Raw genomic sequence first — 20,750 nt, forward strand, 5'->3', positions numbered from 1 at the left:
CAGGATATTCTATAAATAAATGTCTTTTTTAGAAGTTTTACAAAATGCAACAGTTACTCCAGAATTAGGCAGGTTTATGTCCGTCTCCACATTAAAGTTATTGAGGCCTTAAAGACTTTAATACCTTATAATAAATGTTGATGGTGCCTCTAAACTTTAATTCAGTTGAGTCATGCAGATAATTAAAAAAAAGAAGCCCAAAACATGCCTTTTCATGATATAATGATATAATGTATTCACCAACAAGACTTTTAAACAGACTGTAAATTCACGACTGTATCATTTGTGACACATTATTCAGTCATGATGAGGCTTATTATTAAAACATGTTGTTCACTGGCAGAGCCACTAGGGTGCAACATTCAGCCATATCAGTGACATCAGAGGTTTGAGCTACCTGTTGGATCAACACAATAATGATAATAATAACAAACACACAAAATCACAACTGTATCATCCAGTTGACCAGTGTGGTTTGCGGTGACGTGTGTATTTATGCAGTGGAGCGACATTAATATGACATTTCATGTAGACTGTATGTCTCTGTGCAGTTCTTTTGGCTATGATGATAATAATAATAATAATAATAATATGTTAATACACCATTAACACCTGTAAAACCCCAATTAAATTAATTTTAAACTGTTTTTAATGGATTTCAATCCAGCTAATTCAGACCGAGACTGATATAGAGGAAAAAAAATAAATAAATAATGAAAATCAGTCTGAGTATTCTCACACACACACACACACACACACAGACACACAGTCGCTCCATTCTCTCGGTCTAAATTGAGGGAGTGGTTCAGTGATGATGCACAGCCTCCAGCAGCCAAAGAGTTAAACTGGTGAGGCTGTTGTTGAACGAACCATCCAACTGGGCTGTGTCGCTAAGGGAAGACAGGAGGATACTTGTGGAGGAGCAACAGATCCCCAGCGGACAAACAACCTCACATCTGGCGCGCGAGCTAAGCGTTCTCATCAGGACCAAACCGTGCTGCGTTATTTTGTGACGGTGACGGTGTGTAATCAAAGCGCGGTCGCGTTCCGTGGCTTCTGTGTCCTGCGTGGAGAGGAAGAGGGGGAGAGAAAAAAAAAAGTTGTTGTACGTAGCAGAATTTGGATAATATTCACGCGAAAGCGGTGGCATAAGTGACAAGTTACACTACGGGTCAGTGTTGACGCTGCGCAGGCCCGTACTCCCGTGCGTAATTGGCTAATTATCTTCATCCATCCTTGTTTCCTCCGCGGCGTCTTTGCGTTCGTGTGCCGGGAAATAGACTCAAACATCTGGGCAGGTGAAGTCACTTTGTCCAGTTTGTTCGACAGCATTTAGAAAACAGCTGTGATTTGTTTCGGCACCAGACTTAGTTTTTTTGTAACAGGTGGTTCTTTTTCTCTTATATTGAGCGCCTCACTTGAGCGCTGTCCAACACACGCTCTTTCTTGTTGCTAAATGAGCCACAGAGGCCACTGTGAGGACCGGGCTCTGAAGTGATGGCCCGCTTCACCTTCATCGTTTGATCTCTGAGTGGACAACAGTTTGTAACGGAGGATAAGACCTCTGCTTCCCAATGATAAGCTCCGTGTGTGTTTCGTCTTACCGAGGGCGCAAGTCGGGCAACAAACCTCCGTCTAAATCATGTCTGAAGGAGGAGATGACCCGAGGCGAAGACTCGGACAAAATCATCATCAACGTGGGCGGAACTCGACATGAAACCTACAAGAGCACCCTCAGGACGCTGCCGGGGACCCGCCTGGCCTGGCTGGCTGACCCAGACCCGCAGCTCAGCACCGACTCGGTCGCTACTCCCTCGAGCGTCAACACCGAGTTCTTCTTCGACAGACACCCGGGCATCTTCGCCTACGTGCTCAACTATTACCGGACCGGGAAGCTGCACTGCCCGGCGGACGTGTGCGGGCCACTCTTCGAGGACGAGCTGGCCTTTTGGGGGATCGACGAGACCGACGTGGAGCCGTGCTGCTGGATGACTTACCGGCAGCACCGGGACGCGGAGGAGGCCCTGGATATATTTGAACCGCCGGACCCGGAGGACACCGACGACGACCGGGAGATGCCAAGACGGTTCGGTATCGAGGACTGTCCAGACAGGTCGAGGAGCTGCTGTCAAGTTTGGCAGCCGAAGATGTGGGCCCTGTTTGAGGACCCGTACTCCTCCAGAACCGCCCGGGTGAGTTCACTTATAGTCTGGAAACACTTAAGTGGAAACACATGTTTGTCTGACAGGTGTCAGTCAGTCAGTCAGTCAGTCAGTCTGTACCAGCCACAGGTCTTTGGTTTAGTGCATCTTCATGATCAGTGAGCTGAGGTGAGAGCATGCAACTCTTACTATATCTGAATTTGGCCACTATGCAACCTGTTGCATGTGATGTGGAATCCTGATTTCAACTGAGATGTTTGTCTCACTGTTATGATTTAGTTATTATTTCTATTTAGTTTAGTTTCATGTGTTTGTGGCCACATGTTCACGTCTTCATGTCTTCTGTTTCTATGTTTCCAGGACTGACACAAAGTGGCTCACACATCCTGAAACGTCTCCATATACCTAAACCCTGACCATAAGCCTCATAGAAAATAAATGAACACATAATCCCGCTATTATATCACTTGTTTTAGATCAAGGTGTTGGAAATATTAGAATTCAAATAAAATGTTCCCTTATTGTTGTATGAAACTGAAACTGTTCTGCACAGAGTCCTGACCTTCACCCAATCCAACACCTCTGGAATGACTTCTGCTAAACTAGATCACACTATATATATATTATATTATATAGTGTGATCATTATATTACTATCCAGGACTCACTGTCCACTTTCAGAGCCTTTATGAAGGCCTTGATTTTGTGGGTAATTGGATCAGAACCACACAACCATGTTGTTGTGTAAGAAAAACAGTCTGTTGATGTCTATAGATGATCCATAGGGGAATAATGTTCAGGTGTCCACTTACTTTTATAAATCCCTGTGGACTCTCTCATTGAATATGTATAGTTTTTTTTCCTATTCCTATTTTTTTTTTTTTACACCAAATAGGAGTGACGTTACCTTTTAATCAGGTTCACCTATAGAGAAATCTAAAGCCACTTTAATATTGGTTACAATACCATTATGTTGTCATGTGTTTCTGTTGGAACAGTTTTAGAGAGATGTTGAGGCTGTGGTTCAGTTGAACTGCTTCAGTTTTTTGTTTTTTTTTAGTAATTATTGGTATTTCAATTACGTAGTCCAATATAAATGAAGTGAACAAAACATTCGAAAAACTATGTGACAGATTCTCTCAGATTGCAGAAGCTAGAACCAGATATTTTCCTGAAACTAAAGAGAATTTTCTGATATTCCAAAGCTCAAATATAAGCAGCTGGAAGGAAAAAAAACAGACATGATGCATGAGCTTCTGCAGTGAGTGACAGAGATGCTGCGATGAGGATGAGGATTAGGAGGAAACTTTTCGTCGGTGCTTCTTGGCATTTTAAGCCAAGCAGGAGCTTTCTGAAAGGACAACTCTAGATTCATATTACAACCATTTGCTGATCTCTCACATCACTAGCATGGCTGTTATGCCTCTAAACCTTCTTTGTGCCAGTGAATGTAACAGACATTATCTGTTTGTATATAAAAGTTACACTCGTGCACAATCATGTTCGAGCCTTTCTCCAGACTACAGTTCAATAATCTGATCAGCGTTTTCTGTGTCATGAAGTTGTGACAAAATACTGTTTTATACAATACAAAAAAAAATCACTGTTTCATGACAGGAATACAGAGCTGGCGAAAGTGTTCCCACGCAACCTGTTCAACGTTTTCACTCGAAAAGTCCTCAGAACAAGAGTGCGGTAGAAAGGCTGCAGGAGTCTACGTCCATAGTCAGAACAAATGCACACAAAGGCATGAGAAACATACACTCATCATCAGTCACGTTTCAGACGAAACTCGTCGGACATTACGTCACGGTCTGATCTTTCTTTTTGAACGCGGTGACACACTTGCACTTGTGTTACAGATAAAATAAATACAGCCGTGTCATAAATTAAATCAATTTGCTCTGGTCGCTTCCACAGGGATGCAGTCCTGCTGCAAGCGTTTGAAAGGATGCTGTGCCCAGTGGCTCTGAAACAAAGGCAGAGTACTTAGTGAAGTAAACGTGAAAGCAAGTATTGAGCGTCACTATGGGCAGGCGTTGTCAGGCAAAGGGCGAGGAGCTTTCATCTGGCAAGAGGTAAAACACATTTAGTCCACAAGGAGAGATACTGATGCTCTTTCTAATTTCTATTTGCCTGCTCGTGGAGCCGAATGCTCTATTCAGAAGCTGCTCGCCGTGCTGCATGTATAATGTTCTTATTGCACGCCAGTCTCTCTGCACACACAGTGTTTGTTTTAGCCTCTCGTCCAGGTGGCGTTTGCAGGCTGTCACAGTGGAACAGCTGATGAGTCACAGCTGCCACTGACCTGCTCTGCGTCTCTCAACGCAGAGCATTTTTTTTTTTTTGCAAGCGATTTGGTTCAAATCCGCAACGTTCTGCGTCTGCATGTGGAGTCTTTGTGGGAGAATGTGGTTAGAACGAGACGGGAGTGCAGGCCGGGTTCATATTGACCGAGCTCTAATGTTCCTAATGTCCATTTCCTCTGCAGCCCTTTCATGTACGCATGTTTGTTCTGTGTGCTTTCTGAAAGCATGTCGAGAGCATTTTGTGGGACTCACGTTACCTTGATGGCCTTTAGGTTTTTAAAGAGCCCCAAGCTCATTTCAGGTAATGTGATTCTTGAAAGCTGGAGGGAAGTTAATCTGTCCGTCGTTTAAACCCGCATCCTCTTCACAATCGGCTGAGGCTGGAGGTGCGGCACAGGAAACCTCTTTAAAGGGCCGATGGTTGGTACACCTCAAAAATCACAGCCAGCTCCCACAGTGAGTGCAGCAGCTTTAACATACGCTGCAGTCAGACAGTAATAAGTGGATTGGAAATGTTAGTATGACTCTAAAGTAAATGCACATGAAGATAAATCTTAAAGCGGCCATAGAGTAGTCCTATCGGACATAATATGTGAGTTATGGAGGTCTACTTGCATAAATTAACTTGTTTTTATGGTCAAAAACCCACTAGTTGCTGTAAACGAGCTGATAGAAATCTCTCTTCACTGAAGCTCTCGTCAGTCGCGCTGTTTCAGACTGAAATCTCACCCCCAGAAGACAGACTGTGTTGTAATTGTCCCAACCATACCAGAGCTTTCCCAACTGTCTTGTGATTGGCCAATACCTGGAAGTGACGTAATTAGCACGTCAGCTCTCAGAAGCGCAGCTCCCCCCTCTGGAACGGTGGATGCACTGCTACTCATTATCAAAACATTGTTTGAACAATGTTTAAAAATAGCTTCGTCACGACTCCCCTGCCGCAGTCTCCTCCACAACGGACATTCTTCTTCTTCTGCGGTTCAATGTACGCAAGCGGATGTGCCCGGACTAGTGCCCGGTCAGGAGGATCCGCTGTTCAGGAGAAATGCTGTTTACATGACCAGAACGGGTTTTTTCCGAGATCTCGCTGAGCCCGAGATTACAATATTACAACACAGCATTCTCAGCAGTGGCTGAACTGTTGGTTCTTCCATGGCCGCTTTAATTTTCTTCTATTTACACCTGACGTTAACGTTATGATTGAACCAGATAACGCTGTTCAGTCTTCCCTCGTGCCATATTTCATTAATTCAGCTCCACTGCCAGTAATTAATCACCGCTGTGGTAATAGGCTGCAACTTGTTATCAGTGGTGAGCAATTAAAGTGAGCTTTCCCACAGAAAAGACGAGCATTTCTTTCTCCCACGTGGAGGAAGAAATCAATTTGAGACCAAAGGACTGACTGATAGTGCGTCTCATGGAGAATACATTTTCCAATCTCCTTTGCAGTATGATGGTTTTCTGTGGACGGCGCTCTGATCTGACATATACTGTACATTCTTATTGACTTACCTATTCAAAGTCAAGATTAGTACTGTGCCAATGGGATGTTCTTTGACGAGGGAGTTTCTTTGTTCTTAATCAGAGTAGATCTCAGAGTTTTATGTCTTGTTTAATAGCTATTTATATGAATTCTATTCATGTCTTTTTGGTTAAGATTTTATCCATTCTGCTGTTTTTAGGGCTTAGTGTTAAACAAGCAGTTCACATTTACCGTTATCTTTCAGTTAGAGCGATTTTTGCTCCATATTAAAGGCATTCTCACACCTCACATTTGTCTCCGGGCCCTGCTGTCACAGCGCCATCACCTCTCTCTTCATTCTCTGCTTCCCTGTGAATAGATCGGGGGATTCATTTTTTCACACATCATCAAAGCAGCACAGCCTTGTTCAGGAGGTTTATAGCGTAACGTAATCCTGAGACAGTCGGCTGTTAATTCTTCTTGTCTGTGTTCTTAAAGGACTTTCAGAGTTTGTTTTGCCGCCGAAAAAAGAAAAGAAAAAAAAAAATCAATAAATACACATTAGTGCAAATATCATCTTTCACCCACACAAACCAAAGAGCAACTGTCAGGGATTTGGATTGCTGGTATTTGAGTTGTCAGTTTAATTTTCCCTGCTTAAAAGGCCTGTAATTTTTAGATGTTTCCTCGATAAAATGTATAATATAAAAGAGAAACATTTCATTTCATTACATTACATGTCATTTAGCAGACGCTTTTATCCTAAGTGACTTACAAGGGAATAATTGGAACCAAACACTGAAATAAGTTGAGGGTATGGCGGTGATTGGTTACATCATCTCCACACAGGGAACAGAAAACAAAGATCTCGTGGCTCCTTCTCTTAAACCTGTCACTTTAGACCAGGGGCCTCAAACTCAAAGTGACCTGGGGGCCAGTGAACTTCTAGTCTGGTCAGGAGGGGCCAGGTCAAGGGAAACAACTGATTATGATTCAGATTTTTGTCTGTAAAAATACTCAATTTGACAGACACAACAAACGGCTAACAAAGGACATATTATTCACAGAAAAAAAGTAACATAATAAAAAAAAAAAAAAAAAAAAAAAAAAAAAAAATTAAAATCCATTTTGCCAATATTTATGTTTTTTTCCTGCCTAACCATTCATAAAAGTAAAGTATTAGCACTATAATTGACATCTTGTATAAAGTAGTTGCTGTGGTCCTCGCTCTTACACAATATCAAAATATACGGTCTACCCATGACCCATTCATTCTAGGTTGTTGACTTTCTTGCTTGCTCTATGGCCAGAGCTCAGAGAGCTGATGCAGAACACAGAACATACACACCACAAAGATGAAATATGACAATTTCACAAAGACCTTTATAAAAATGGAATTTTAACAATTAGCCATACGTCCAAACGGTGACACAAAAGGAGCTTACTAAATGTAACTTATGGTCTTTTAATTTGTAAACTATGGTTTTTGGACTTCTGCTTTGTGTAACTGATCAATGCTGAGGCCTGATTAATGCAGAATATTAGTTAAAATGGAGGTTGAATTTTATACACTACCCTTCAAAAGTTTGGGGTCAGAAAATATAGTCAAGACATTGACAAGATTAGAAATAATGATTTTTATTCAAAATAATAAGTTTGCCCTTTCGTCAAAGAACCAGCAAAAGTGTTTTCAGCTGTGCTAACATCATTGCACAAGGGTTTTCTAGTGTTTTCTAATCATCCAATAGCCTTCTAATGTGATTAGCAAACACAATGTACCATTAGAACACTGGAGAGATGGTTGCTGGAAATGGGCCTCTATACACCTATGTACATATTCCATTAAAAACCAGACGTTTGCAGCTAGAATAGTCGTTTACCACATTAACAATGTATAGTATTGTATTTCTGATTCATTTAATGTTATATTCATTGAAAAAAAAGTGCTTTTCCTTCAAAAGTAAGAACATTTCTAAGTGACCCCAAACTTTTGAATGGTAGTGTTTGTTTTTGGTGTCATCAACATACTGATGCACAGGAGAATTTCAGCACACAGCCTTAGTAATGGACCTAATCTGAGACTCCTCTGTTCTCAGTTGTACTGATTCATGAATTGACGTGAGTTGTGTAAGAAACCCAGCAGAAGCCGGTGCTGTTGACTCTGCAGCTCAGGTGGCTTGTTATTTGCGTATATCGCACGTCTGTGTCAGCGACAGGATGTGATGCTGAACAGCTGGAGGTGACTCCCCCAGCTGCCGTACACTGATGCACAGCCTGCTGCCGGTCATACGTCCTGTCACGCTCCATTCTGCTCTTAATTCCCCAGCTCGGACCAGGTGTCCGTCCCCTTGGGGGAACTCAGCTCTGTGTGCACACTGAGGCCAGACGACCTTGTACACGTGTAGAGTAACGCACTGTCCACAGGCCGCTGTACGTACAGAGATCTGTAGATATGTATCATCATTTGTATTTCTGTGTAAGCATTTGATTATTATTATTATTATTATTATTATTATTATTGTTATGCCCTGCGATGGACTGGCGAACTGTCCAGGGCGTAACCCGCCTATCGCCCAATGTCTGCTGAGATAGGCACAGCACCCCCCACGACCCTCTGGTGGAGGAAAAAGCGGTAGATAATGGATGGATGGATTATTGTTATAATAATTTTGGATCATGACTGACAAATTATTTGAAATACTGATCAATTATTGAATCTGAAAAACACCAAATAATCCAACATTCAAATGACATTTGTCAATAGTTTGGCATTGGTTTGGTATTAAGTCTTTTAGTAACAGTTTATACAGTCATGTAATGTAAGAAAGTAATATCTGTGTTTATTTTGGTTTATATGCCTGAGTTTTCATACAGCATTGTTTTTATTGTCATTATAGGAAACATTGGTGCTGCATAAATAGATTTTATATAAAAAGGGACACTTACCTTTTTTTTGCCTTTTGCTGTCAGATGGAAAGTGGTGTTCAGATCATCCACAGTAATAACATTACCGCAGTCAGGTTCTGATAGTTTTGCTTGACAGAGCCTTAACACAGCATACAAAGAATGTGAATAGAATAGCTACAAAGGTCACGAAAGGTCACACACTGCAGCTTTAAATGTGAGAAGCTTTAAAACAAGAATCATGGTGTTGCAGAATCACATCACTGTACCCTCTACAACAGCTCCCCCTCAGATGTTTATCGTTCTGGTTATAGTTTATTCTGCAAATGAGGAATCCTCAGAGGGAATGTGACGGTCCTGAGGGGGTTGATGAGAAGCCAGGGACCAGTTCTGCTTTACTGATGCAGCACGTGATGCACAATTGCAAAAAAGTAACTACAATTGTTATTTACATGCCATATGCATAACTGACCACCGTCTTTATTTTCCCTGTTAAAATACTTCGTCAGGTCTGTATTTACACCATGCGCCTTGTTGTGATGCACCTCGTGACTGTAACACACCTGTTCACACACCATGCACATGACGCCTGGGTAATGTTCAGGGAAACTGTGTCTATGCAACACAGGGAACTCTGAGCTCCTCCTGAGACACGGTCGAGGCTTCACGGCCTTCCCTCTTGTCCTGCGGCTCAGTCTTCATCTTCCCCAGGAGATCAGAGCTGCAGAGCTCTGCAGGGACCAGGCTGAAAAGCAGTTGTCATGATAAAGCTGCACATTGTCTGTGTGCAAAATAAAGACGCAGACGTGAAGTATCTTTACATCATATGTTTTGAACATAAGCTGCAGCTCAAACAGCCCCGGTCATTATTTATTTAGTTTGATCCATTGATTGATTTTTTCATTTCAATCACAAACACAAACATTATAAAGCAGACTGATGCGTTAAAAGGCCCTGGAGGCAGAAGTGCATGCAAGGCTCAGGTGTGTTGTTTGTCCAGCTGCAATAGAAGATTAGAAAAGGTTGGAGAGGCATTACAATTATGTCCAGGCTTTAGTCGACAACAAAGAGAGATCAGGTATGAGTGAGCACACATTGTTCGCGCAAATTGCGCTGGATCAGGTAAGTGCCATCCTGCCACAGCATTCATCATTTTTACCTCCCATTATTTTTTATTTTTTTTATTTATGGGAGGTCTAAAAGTCTTTTATCCTTGCCCCGCCATGTTCTGTGGATTTGTATTCACAAGAAATGATTTGTGTTGGAGCAAACACTGGCAATAAAAGAGTGAAATATGTCTGATAAACCAGACAAGATGGCAGGTGAATATAAGTGTACAGACGGGTAGAGTCAGTCTGTCAGGAGTCTGCAGGTCTCTCTGCTTTATCTCCTGTTACTTTGGGCCTGCAGGCTCCGCTCCTCTTTTCACTTCCCCTCTCATCCTCTTGTGCTCTGACTCCAACAGTGCAGCATTGCCATATTAGCAAAAGCAAAAACACATTATTATACTGATCATACACATGTGACAGTTCAGCGAGCCTCACGCAGATAAAAGCAGCAACAAGGAACAATCGTATTCAGTAAGTGTGAATTGATGGGCATGAAATACAAATGTGTGTAAAATATAGTTTATTTGATCCATTAGACAAAGACACATGTCTCCATGTGAGCGCCCCCTGCAGGACTTAATGCTAATTGAATCACGTTTTCAGAATAATTGGTTTTAAATTGGCCGTTCTTGTTTTAATGAGAACACTGTCCAGGCTCTCCTGTGGACGACGTGTCCCCTTATTACAAGAAAAGCCCAGTGAGCTGTTTCTTGTAGATAATATTTAGTATTTTTTTTATTATGGTTGACATTTTTTGCAGGTTTCACTTCAGCATAATTAAAAATAGTTGATTTTATGAATTATGTTTGCACTGGTTTTTGGAGGGAATAAACTTTTTTTTGTTTTTACTCTGGTGCAGTTGTGCAGTAACAAATCAACACATGCTGCCTGTAACTTTACTTTACAGATTTGTCGACATACGAGTTGAAAAACTGCAGTGATCGGTTGAATAATCAATGTCATTATCATAATGTTATATCAAATATACATATTTAGTTTGTCATATATGGCATTGAACGTCCATTTACCATACTATTCTTGATATTGTAAGGATACAAATTTGAGAATATAATCAGCTCCTAGAAATTATTGTTAGATTTTTAGGAACTAAAGTATGATTATATTTTAAATAGTGAGTTTATCCATTATTGCATACAAATAATGAATATTATCTGTATACATGTTTTTCAGCCACCCCTTTCTCAGCTTTGATGATATATTAGGTTTATATTAGGTTTTTCACAGGGGTCAGTCTTTTCTGTCCGTGTCTGCACACCATGACTACAGTCGCATATCCAAGATCATTTATTCCAATTTTGATGAAGCTTTTTTTTGCTGCCATTACTCATTCTCACTCATTATCGCATTTATTTGTGCTTGAGTGAAGTCGTCTGATAATTGTGTTCATGTTGTGAGTCTTTAATCACCTGAAGCTCACTCTCTCTGCCTCAGAATGATCAGAGAAAAAAAAGGTTGCTTTACAGACTTGATTTGCACATCCATGTCTTTTTATTGGTGATGTTACTGTCACCAATACTGCAGATAAAGGTTTTTATTGGTGCCTTGAGACAAGAGAAGACTCATAAACAGTACTAGTTGCGCCTTAGTTGTGAGAAAAGTGGAAGACATATCACTGTGCTAATCAGTTTTTTTTTTCTCCTCTCATCCAGGGAGTTGCATTTGCCTCTCTCTTCTTCATCTTGGTCTCCATCTCAACCTTCTGTCTGGAGACCCATGAAGCCTTCCATGAACTGCAGAACCGGACGCAGCAGGTCGTTGAGGGCAACGTCACGCGCAAAGTGGAAAGACTGGAGATGGTGACCAAGCCCGCCCTCATCGTGGTGGAGGGCGTGTGTGTGGTCTGGTTCACGCTTGAATTCCTGGTGCGTATCATCTGCTGCCCGGACAAGGCGGTCTTCATCAAGAACTCACTCAACATCATTGACTTTGTGGCCATTCTGCCCTTCTACCTGGAGGTGGGCCTGAGCAGTCTGTCATCCAAAGCTGCTAGCGACGTGCTGGGCTTTCTGCGGGTCGTGCGGTTCGTTCGGATCCTCCGGATCTTTAAGCTGACGCGGCACTTTGTAGGAATGCGTGTGCTGGGCCACACGCTGAGGGCCAGTGTCAATGAATTCCTCCTGCTCGTCATCTTCTTGGCGCTGGGCGTGCTCATCTTCGCCACCATGATTTACTACGCCGAGCGCATCGGAGCCAAGCCCGACGACCCCAAAGGCTCCAACCACACACACTTCAAGAACATCCCCATCAGCTTCTGGTGGGCGGTGGTTACCATGACGACACTGGGCTATGGAGACATGTACCCGCAGACGTGGCTGGGCATGATGGTGGGGGCACTGTGCGCGCTGGCTGGGGTGCTGACCATCGCCATGCCGGTCCCCGTCATCGTCAATAACTTTGGGATGTACTACTCGCTGGCTATGGCCAAACAGAAACTGCCGAAGAAGAAGAAGAAGCACAACCCCAATCCAGACGCTCCGACTGACTCCATCTCATTTGGGAAGTCAGACACAAACTCGCGCAGAGACAGCACGCAGAGTGACACCTGTCCACTGGCTGCTGATGAAAGTGTCAGCAGGAACCGTTCAGGTCAGACTAAAGAATGAAGGACTCGTTCTCTCAAATTACACAAACTTAATATTTTCCTCCCTTACTTTTTTGTGGTTTGTAGCTACGCTGTTAGCTTTGTTCCTATTTGTTAAATACACTCTGTGGTTTACTGATGCTGAGTCACTTTACAGGAGACATTTCAGTAACTTAATAGAAGAAATAAAGTTGAATTAACACAGTATATTGCTACCTTCTATAAACGGTGCATTTGTTCTCATAATCCAGAGATTAATACCCAAGTAATGGGGGCAGTTTTGTCCGGTTAGAGATGTATCTCCGCGCTTTGAACAGCACAATTAAATTGTATTCAACTCCATGTACTGAACAAGAATATAAGTGTGGACTCATTCTCAGAACCAGGTCATATTACTCTAAGTCTGCATGACTAACTCCAGGTGAGTGAGCAAAGGCCTTTTTTTTGTCATTGAGAGGAACTCACCCTTAAAGTTAATCTGAAAATGATGTACTTCAAAAAATACGTTAACTAACAACATCCAAATGTTCATTCAAAGTTAAGGTTACTGTTCTGTTATTATATTTATTCATTATTTTTAATCTAAAAAGATTTTTCAACAAATTGCATCATTAATCTTTTGGGATTTACCTGATTTAGTTCATTCATAAATACGCACTTCGTCATTTAGACAGTAACACAACTGCATCAAATTACTCCTCTTTACATCTCCGTCAAATTTGATTTCATCCCTGAAAAATACCGATTTCCTGTGATGTGCCTCTGCCTTTGACTGGGTCCTCGGGGAGGCTCGGTAAAAGCTTTGGCATTTACGTTGCTGTGTGTTTTTGTCATCCTGTCAGATTCCAAACAGAATGGAGATGCAAATGTGGCCCTTTCAGAGGAGGAAGGCTGCAGCCTGACCCAGCCGCTCTCACCCAGTGAAAAGTGGTCTCTGCGCTGCAGCCGAGGGCGAGACAAGACTAAGAAAGAGGCCACCTGCTTCCTTCTCACCTCAGGAGACTCCAGTATCCACACTGGTAGGTAACATACATGTCAGTGTGCACACCATTTGTGCATTTACAGTTTGTAGGACTGAACACCTACAGTACTGTGCAGAAGTCTTAGGCCACCATTAGATTTTATGTTTTAGCTGCTGCTATAACGACAATAGAGGATCATTATTTCTATTTCACTTTACTGCAACACATCCAGAAAATATGTATGCATTTTTTTTTTTTTAATTTTCAAGAAAAAAAAAAAACACATTCTCTACAGGTGTGAAGTATTTAGCGTGATCTACCTTTACACTTGAACAATAACACAGCTCTGATAATACTGGAGTGGAAACTTAATTCATGTTACTGGTAAATCTTGTGTTTGTCCTACTATTTAATTTAAAGAAATATCTGCTACGCCAGGTTTATTTAAGACATGCTTGAGCATTACATACACATGTTTCATGAGTTAAACTCATTGACAGCTCGCTAATATATATAAGAGCTTCACTTTCACATTCCAAATTCACAATGATCACAGAATTTGACAGCCAGAAAAACGCTGGAAACTTTTGCACACTACTATAAATTCATAATAATAATAAAAACAAGGTCGCTTTACAAGTCAAATAAAACACAAACATCAAACACACAGAAGTAAAAAAAAATTAAAATATAACAGACAATTAAAAAGGTTAAAGGTAAAAGTTAACCTAAAATACAATGGACATGATCATAAAGGTGAGACTGGAAAGCGGCGGCAGCTCATGGAGAATACATTTAGTTTTTTCTTGACTGACATGTTCTGGGATTGAAATTATGTGAAATAATTCATGTTGTCTCAGAACATAATGGGTCTAACAAAACCACGTAGCAATGACATATACTGTGTTTTGTTCGCGTTTGGCCAGAGACAGACTGGCCGCTCTGATTCAGATCTTGTCATGTTACTCTCAGCAAAAAAAGCATAGAACTTTGCAATTATACCCTTATACTTGCCAACTGTAAAATAGTGCAGGTGTTTGTCTGTGTGATGTTCAGAGGGTTTACCCAGACCAGGGGTCTGCAAACTTTACCATGAAAAGAGACACTTTGAATGTCTATAGACTCACCAAAACAACTTGTGTTTGCTGCTGAAAAGGCAAAAATAACTTGTTTCCTCTTCCTTTCTAATCTTCAATCATCTCTTGCAACCTCCACATGCAGGTCTGAGTTGTTATTCAGCAGCCAGATCAAAAGGAAATCAATGGAAGAGCTTTCTGGTTCTAATTGCATCATCCATCTGTCTGTGTGTTTGCTCAGTGAGAGTCTTTTATTTTATAAACTTCCTCACACAGAGCCTCTGGGTTAGGGTAAGCAGTAAAGAAACACAGGATAGGCTGCCACATATGTACCATATGTTCAATAAGTCCTGTCAATCATTAATGGAAGTTAAAATCTGATAAATCGAGGATGTAATACTGTGTGCACTCGTCACACCTGTCGTCAACACCTGTGTGAACATGACTGAATGCATGATTGTAATGTAACCACTTATACAGCACTTAAAGGTTCAGTGTAAGAATTATTGACATTAAGTAAGTGGTGAGATCCTCTGCTCACCCCTCCCTTTCTCAAGTGCATGAGCAGACTGCAGTGGCCTTTGCACGCCAGAAAGAAGTTAGAGCTTCTTCAGTTGCATTGAAAACCACATTTTTTATCAAACATACTGTACTTAAGGGTTCATTTTCTTCCAGTAAACACACAGACCTTTAATGAGTCAGTGGTTTTAAAGGGGACATATTATGCAAAATCAACTTTTTTAGTTCTATTCTTGGCTCCACAGTGCAGCACAGAGTTCTACACAAACTTCCAGCCTCAGAGGATTTATCTGTCCAGTGGATACATGTTATATATGACGGCAATGTGCCTGCTAGAGCCTGCAAATGATCACTATTCCAAATGCTAACTGCTGTTAGCTCCCAGTAGCCTTTGTGGCTGATGTCATTTCCTGTCCCTTAAGTTTCGTTTTTACTTCTTTAAGGTGGACCTAAATAGATTCTACTAAGCCGAGCGTTCTGAACAGGGCTGTTTTGGCAGGGTGATTGAACTGCTGTGGTGCTTCATCCTTATGGTATTTTGACCAAAACATGTCACAGACATGTTAATTAGGACACCAGGGAACTAGGTTAACGTGGAGAAATAGTGTATAATATGACCCCTTTAAAATACACTGCAAACAGCCAGAGATAATCAGTCTAATAATCAGTAACTGACTATTTTTAGCAGCTGTTTGAAACAAGATAATACAGTATGTACATAGAGAAGAAGGTGATGTTTTGTTCATTCTCTCACTTGGCATCTGCAGTATAGTCTGCTCACATCTCACATTTGCGCTTCCCAAAGTACCAAAAAGATTATATTTGGCAGCCATGGATTCATCCCCGACATCCTGAGCACCAGTCGACATCCTGTCTCTCTTCTGCCAACAACATGGACAGTGTTTTCCCGCAAAAATGCACTTTTCAGAGGTGCGTTTTTCTACCGACGCTCATTAGCACATCACCAATGAGAGAAAAACAACAAATAAATGGTGCACTTAACTGTAGCTCTGCTCCTTTGAGAGCTCCTTATAGCCTCCCAATTTTCAACAGCCCATTACATGGAAATTTTATTTTTTTTGAACGCATTGTCAGTCGCTGCATGTGTTGAGTGTTGTAGACATTAATGACATGTTGTCACTTGCAGACAAAAAAAACAAAACAAAAAAACAACATATCATGCCTCCCTCTCAGTGAAATCTATACTATATAAAAGGAGTGAGTGGATGTTTGGAGGACGTCTTGTTATGCTCAAGAGAGGAAATCTATACCAAATCTATGGCCTCGCAGACACAGTGGGAAAGACAAACAAACAAAAACAAGCTGCTTTCATGCTCAGCCACCTAATAATAAGCTAAATGACCTGGTCAGCCAATAAGATCGCCGCGCGAGCCTTCGCCTGATTGCAAAGACAAAAGTAATGGAAAGCTGAGCAAAGCCAGAACACATCAAAACTAATCTTTGGAGGGGTAATTCAATCTTGAGCTCTGTTTCTGGTGATGTGATTAATGAGTTCCCGGTCACAATGTGACACATGCATACAACACATTTTAGTGCACATTACCTGCAAAAAAGGTTAAAATATGTATAGAAATTGTAAAACTGTTGTGGCAGAATTCAAAGTTAAAACGTATTCATCCGTATGCAGAAGGCTGCTTTTGTATGTGCAGCCATTTTGATTTAGACGGCGATTTTTCAAGTCATCTGTTCTTCCGAGCCGTAGAGGATGGTGTTCGCTTAGTTTCTGGCTCACAGGATATAAGGTATGGATAATATTTCACCAGAACGGTACGACAGGAAGCAGGGAGAATGACAGCAGGTCTGACGATGCTCAGATGGCTATCAGTGACAGGAAATGGTCGCCCACCTTTGCAGTGGCAACAAAATGCTGGTGGAATTGACTTTGATTATGGTCATTACCAGGATCTTTTGTCAGTGATAGCGTCAACTATGACAATTTATACATACAAAGCCAAACACTGTGCAAAAGAGCTGCCGAGTGTGCATGAGCCTCAATGTTCCCCAGTGACTCCTCTGAATGATCGTCACTAATAGGGTTCCATTAACAAGATGGGTGGTCAAAGTGAAGTCTGCTGCTCGCCTCTGGAGTTTAGATATGTAGCATTCGTCTGTCAGTGAAATCTAACCAAACTCTTAATGAATAATCTATCACAGAATCAATAGAAAGGGATTAACATTTGTCAATTTGTTAAGAATAGGTTTTAGTAAAAAGTGAAATCCTGAAATTTGATTTCCCACGTTATGTTATTTGATGTAAGTGTGTTTTTTTGTCTACAGGAGGTGAAGCTGCGGACATTTAGTTCATATATAGTGTATGTTTATTTAGCTCTAACACCTTTTATCTTAGAGACGTTGAGCTTGTTTGACTGTCTGTTTTTGTTTTGTTTGGTTAATGTACAGCATATTGTATTTTTGCTTTTGTTTTGAGGTTGGAATTTTGAGTCATTTTGATGCTGTGTTGTATAGATTTGTACAAGAACAAAAGGTTAATCATAGTATTGACTAATTATGGTATTATTTTATTATTCTGATCAGTTTTCTACAGCAGATTTTTCACCTTCATTTTCCTTCCTCCCTCATTCCTGCCACTCTTAACACGTCCATCTTTAGCTTTCCTCAATCTTACCCTTCGTATTCACATTGTTGATTTGGCGTCATATTTATTCCTATTTTATCCTGACTTAGGACCTGCACCAGGGGCATAGACTACATACAAATGGTTTGAAGTGTGAATCCTAGGAAAGTAGGACAGAAGTAGCAGTTAATCACCAGGGGGCGACTCATCTAGTTGCAAAATGAACAGGAAGTCGATGGGAATATAAGCCTACTTCTCACTTAGCTCTCAATCACTAGCTTTTAGCTGTTTTTCAGTAGAACGTTAAGTTCCCGTTTAGAATAGACAATGAAGCCACATATGAGTGGACACCATGTGATTGACAGCAGGTATTGTGTAATAGGGGAATGCTGTGACTCACATGGCGCCGGTCAAATTGAAAATCTCACAAGAGTTTGCTTTCCCTTTATTATATACGGTCTACAACCAGGAGTAAACCTGGCTAGATTTCAAGTACGGATTAATTATAAAAAAATCTTATTTAACTGCAGCACTTGTGTCTGATTCATAGCTTTTGTGCAGCAGAGATGTTTCTTTTTAGTGACTGTTTCATTGCATTGCCGTCCTTTGTCTTTGCTCACAGACAGCTGTAATGACATCCTGGCTGCCACTGGAAACTACACTCAGCCCGAGGTCACCACGCTGACCTGATGGCGACAGAACGTCTGTCGTCTTCCAGCTTCACCTCTGGCCCCTGCTTTCTTTTCCACCCTGAATGAACTGAAGGAACAGACTCTTTTTAATTCAGGAACGAGCCACACATCCAGCAACCCTGCGGTGGAAAATCAGCTGCAGAGCAGAATCACCATGAATACACTCATTTTACAGTTTTAGAGCATTCTGCATGAACTGCATGTTCTAATATTGTTAAATGCGCTGTACCTGATCAGTTAGGAGTCACCGGTTGTCTTAAAGGCCCTGAAAGTGCGTATGCTTCTGTTCGTTTCTTTTAATAATTAGTGAGGTGAAGTCGTTTCACATGAGGGATTCTGTTTTGATCTCTTCTCACAGGTATGAAGGGAAAGTGTGATTTCCATCCACCAGACAGGGTTTATTCTGACACCTACAGCACGGATTACACTCTTTGGCTTTTGGGTTTTAAACTCTTAGCGAGGTAGTTTTCAAACTTCACCATATTAAGTTATGGATGTTTGATGGAATAGAGGAATTCTACAGCTTTGACCTTTCATGCTTGTAGTAAATATGTACAGAAACAGTGAGCTCTTTGTTTGGACCCAGAAAACGTCATTTGGACCAATGTCTTGTATCCATGAATGTTGCTAACTGTCCTGTAAGAACACCCAAACACTTGTGAATAAGACTTTGTACAGTTCAACTGTTACTGTGAACTAGGCTTAGATGAACACTTGAAATCATTGTCAGATCCTCGTCCACCGAACATACCCAGAGAGTTCCTCGTCGAATATCCGGTCTCTGCCTTCTGTCGTGCCACTGCCTTTTAACACTGACCACAGGAACAACAGTCACAGTGTGATATGAATGCTGCTCATTCATATTTGTAAATCCTCGTGCAAAAAACAAGAATTCAACAAAAGGAGAAATAGAAATCAGCAGTGGATCAGTATTACATTAGCTGTACGCAGTTGACTCATCGTTGCCAGTCGAGTCAGAACCTTCATAAAAAATCTCGTGTCATCCGGCACCATTGTTAGTAAGAACACATGCGCGGCAATGCCATCAGTTCCATTTGTGCCTCATGTTGAGAAACGTGTGCAGTAACTTAGTTAGGTTTGGTCCTTATCACGTGGTTTGTGTCTCATTTGTAGAAAAACCCGTTGTTTCATGTTTCCATGGAGAGAGAGAGAGGGAGAGAGAGGGAAGGGAAGGGAACGTTCTTTCTTTCACTTATGACTTAAATTATGTTCCTTGTGGTCTTACCATGGTGGCCTTATGTTTAATGAACAAAGGGAAACTTCATTTCATCTGCATTAGAAACTCTGTTTCTACGATGACCCAGAGGTCTGTAATTATGTATAAGCACAGTTTTTGCATATGTAGCACAGTAAAATATTATGGATCATTCCTGATGCTCTTTTTTCCCCCCTCTTGTCTGTGTGACGTGTATACACCATGGAAAAGCTGAACATTTATGAAAGATTATTATTTTGATAATTCACTTATACATATATATATATATATATATATATATAGCCTCATTTCTTATTTTAACTGTTGTATAATGTACTGGAAGGTGATGGAGAAGCATAGAGAACGCTTGTTCCATATCTCTACAATATGGATTGTTTAGGTGACGTGTGTGTGTGTGTGAGTGTGTGAGAGAGAGAGAGTGTGTAGACGTGTTTCTATGCAGAAATACAAATAAAATCAATTTACCCCCTTGTGTTGAAGATAAAATCTTTCGGTGTTCATTTTCATTCACAGCTTTCACAGCGGACGCTCCTTCTTTTTTTTACCATTAACTGCACAGCATGCGACTGTTGCACTGTCTGTCTGTCTGCCTGTCTGTCTGTGGTGGTGACACAGGTGTCATCTGGCCCGATCCTGTCTGCTTTAAATGGTGTAATGTCACAGTCACAGGGCTCAGCTGTGCCTCTTGCTCTCCTGTGCCTCTGTGATTATGTAGTGAAGGTGTAGATGGCACACAGAACACATCTCCATGGAGATCCGGGATGACAGGCAACACTATCTATTGCTCGGCTGCTTCCATCTCCCCCCCCCTTCCGCCGTCTTTCACACTCAAAAAAATACCACTCTGTATCATGATCTCTCTCTCTCTATCACACACACGCAGATAATTTATGAGGAGCATTTTGATATTAGGGTTGCACTGTGGCAAAAGTCTTAACTAGAAGAGCTGAATTTACACGTGCTGTCATACATGTCATATAGGATCTGCCATGTTTTTCTAGTTTTGAAGACCTTTAAATGTACAGTTTTCCCTCACACACATTCACGCACACACACACACACACACCTTTCCTAACTTACCTCCTGATGTATCATGTCTCACAGACACGTTCTGAAATATT

General features: G+C 41.3%; 1 protein-coding gene across 1 annotated transcript; it reads left to right on the forward strand.

The window, feature by feature from the left end:
* The first annotated feature begins 1,017 nt into the window (after positions 1–1,017).
* kcnc4 (potassium voltage-gated channel, Shaw-related subfamily, member 4) lies at positions 1,018–18,513 on the forward strand. The gene is made up of 4 exons (XM_083894549.1): positions 1,018–2,192; positions 11,616–12,552; positions 13,390–13,566; positions 18,323–18,513. The coding sequence occupies exons 1-4, from the start codon at positions 1,575–1,577 to the stop codon at positions 18,388–18,390; spliced, it is 1,800 nt and encodes a 599-aa protein (XP_083750675.1). The 5' UTR covers positions 1,018–1,574; the 3' UTR covers positions 18,391–18,513.
* Positions 18,514–20,750: the final 2,237 nt, after the last annotated feature.

Source organism: Microchirus variegatus (genome assembly GCF_963457635.1).
Source record: "Microchirus variegatus genome assembly, chromosome: 9".
Taxonomy (NCBI): Eukaryota; Metazoa; Chordata; class Actinopteri; order Pleuronectiformes; family Soleidae; genus Microchirus; species Microchirus variegatus.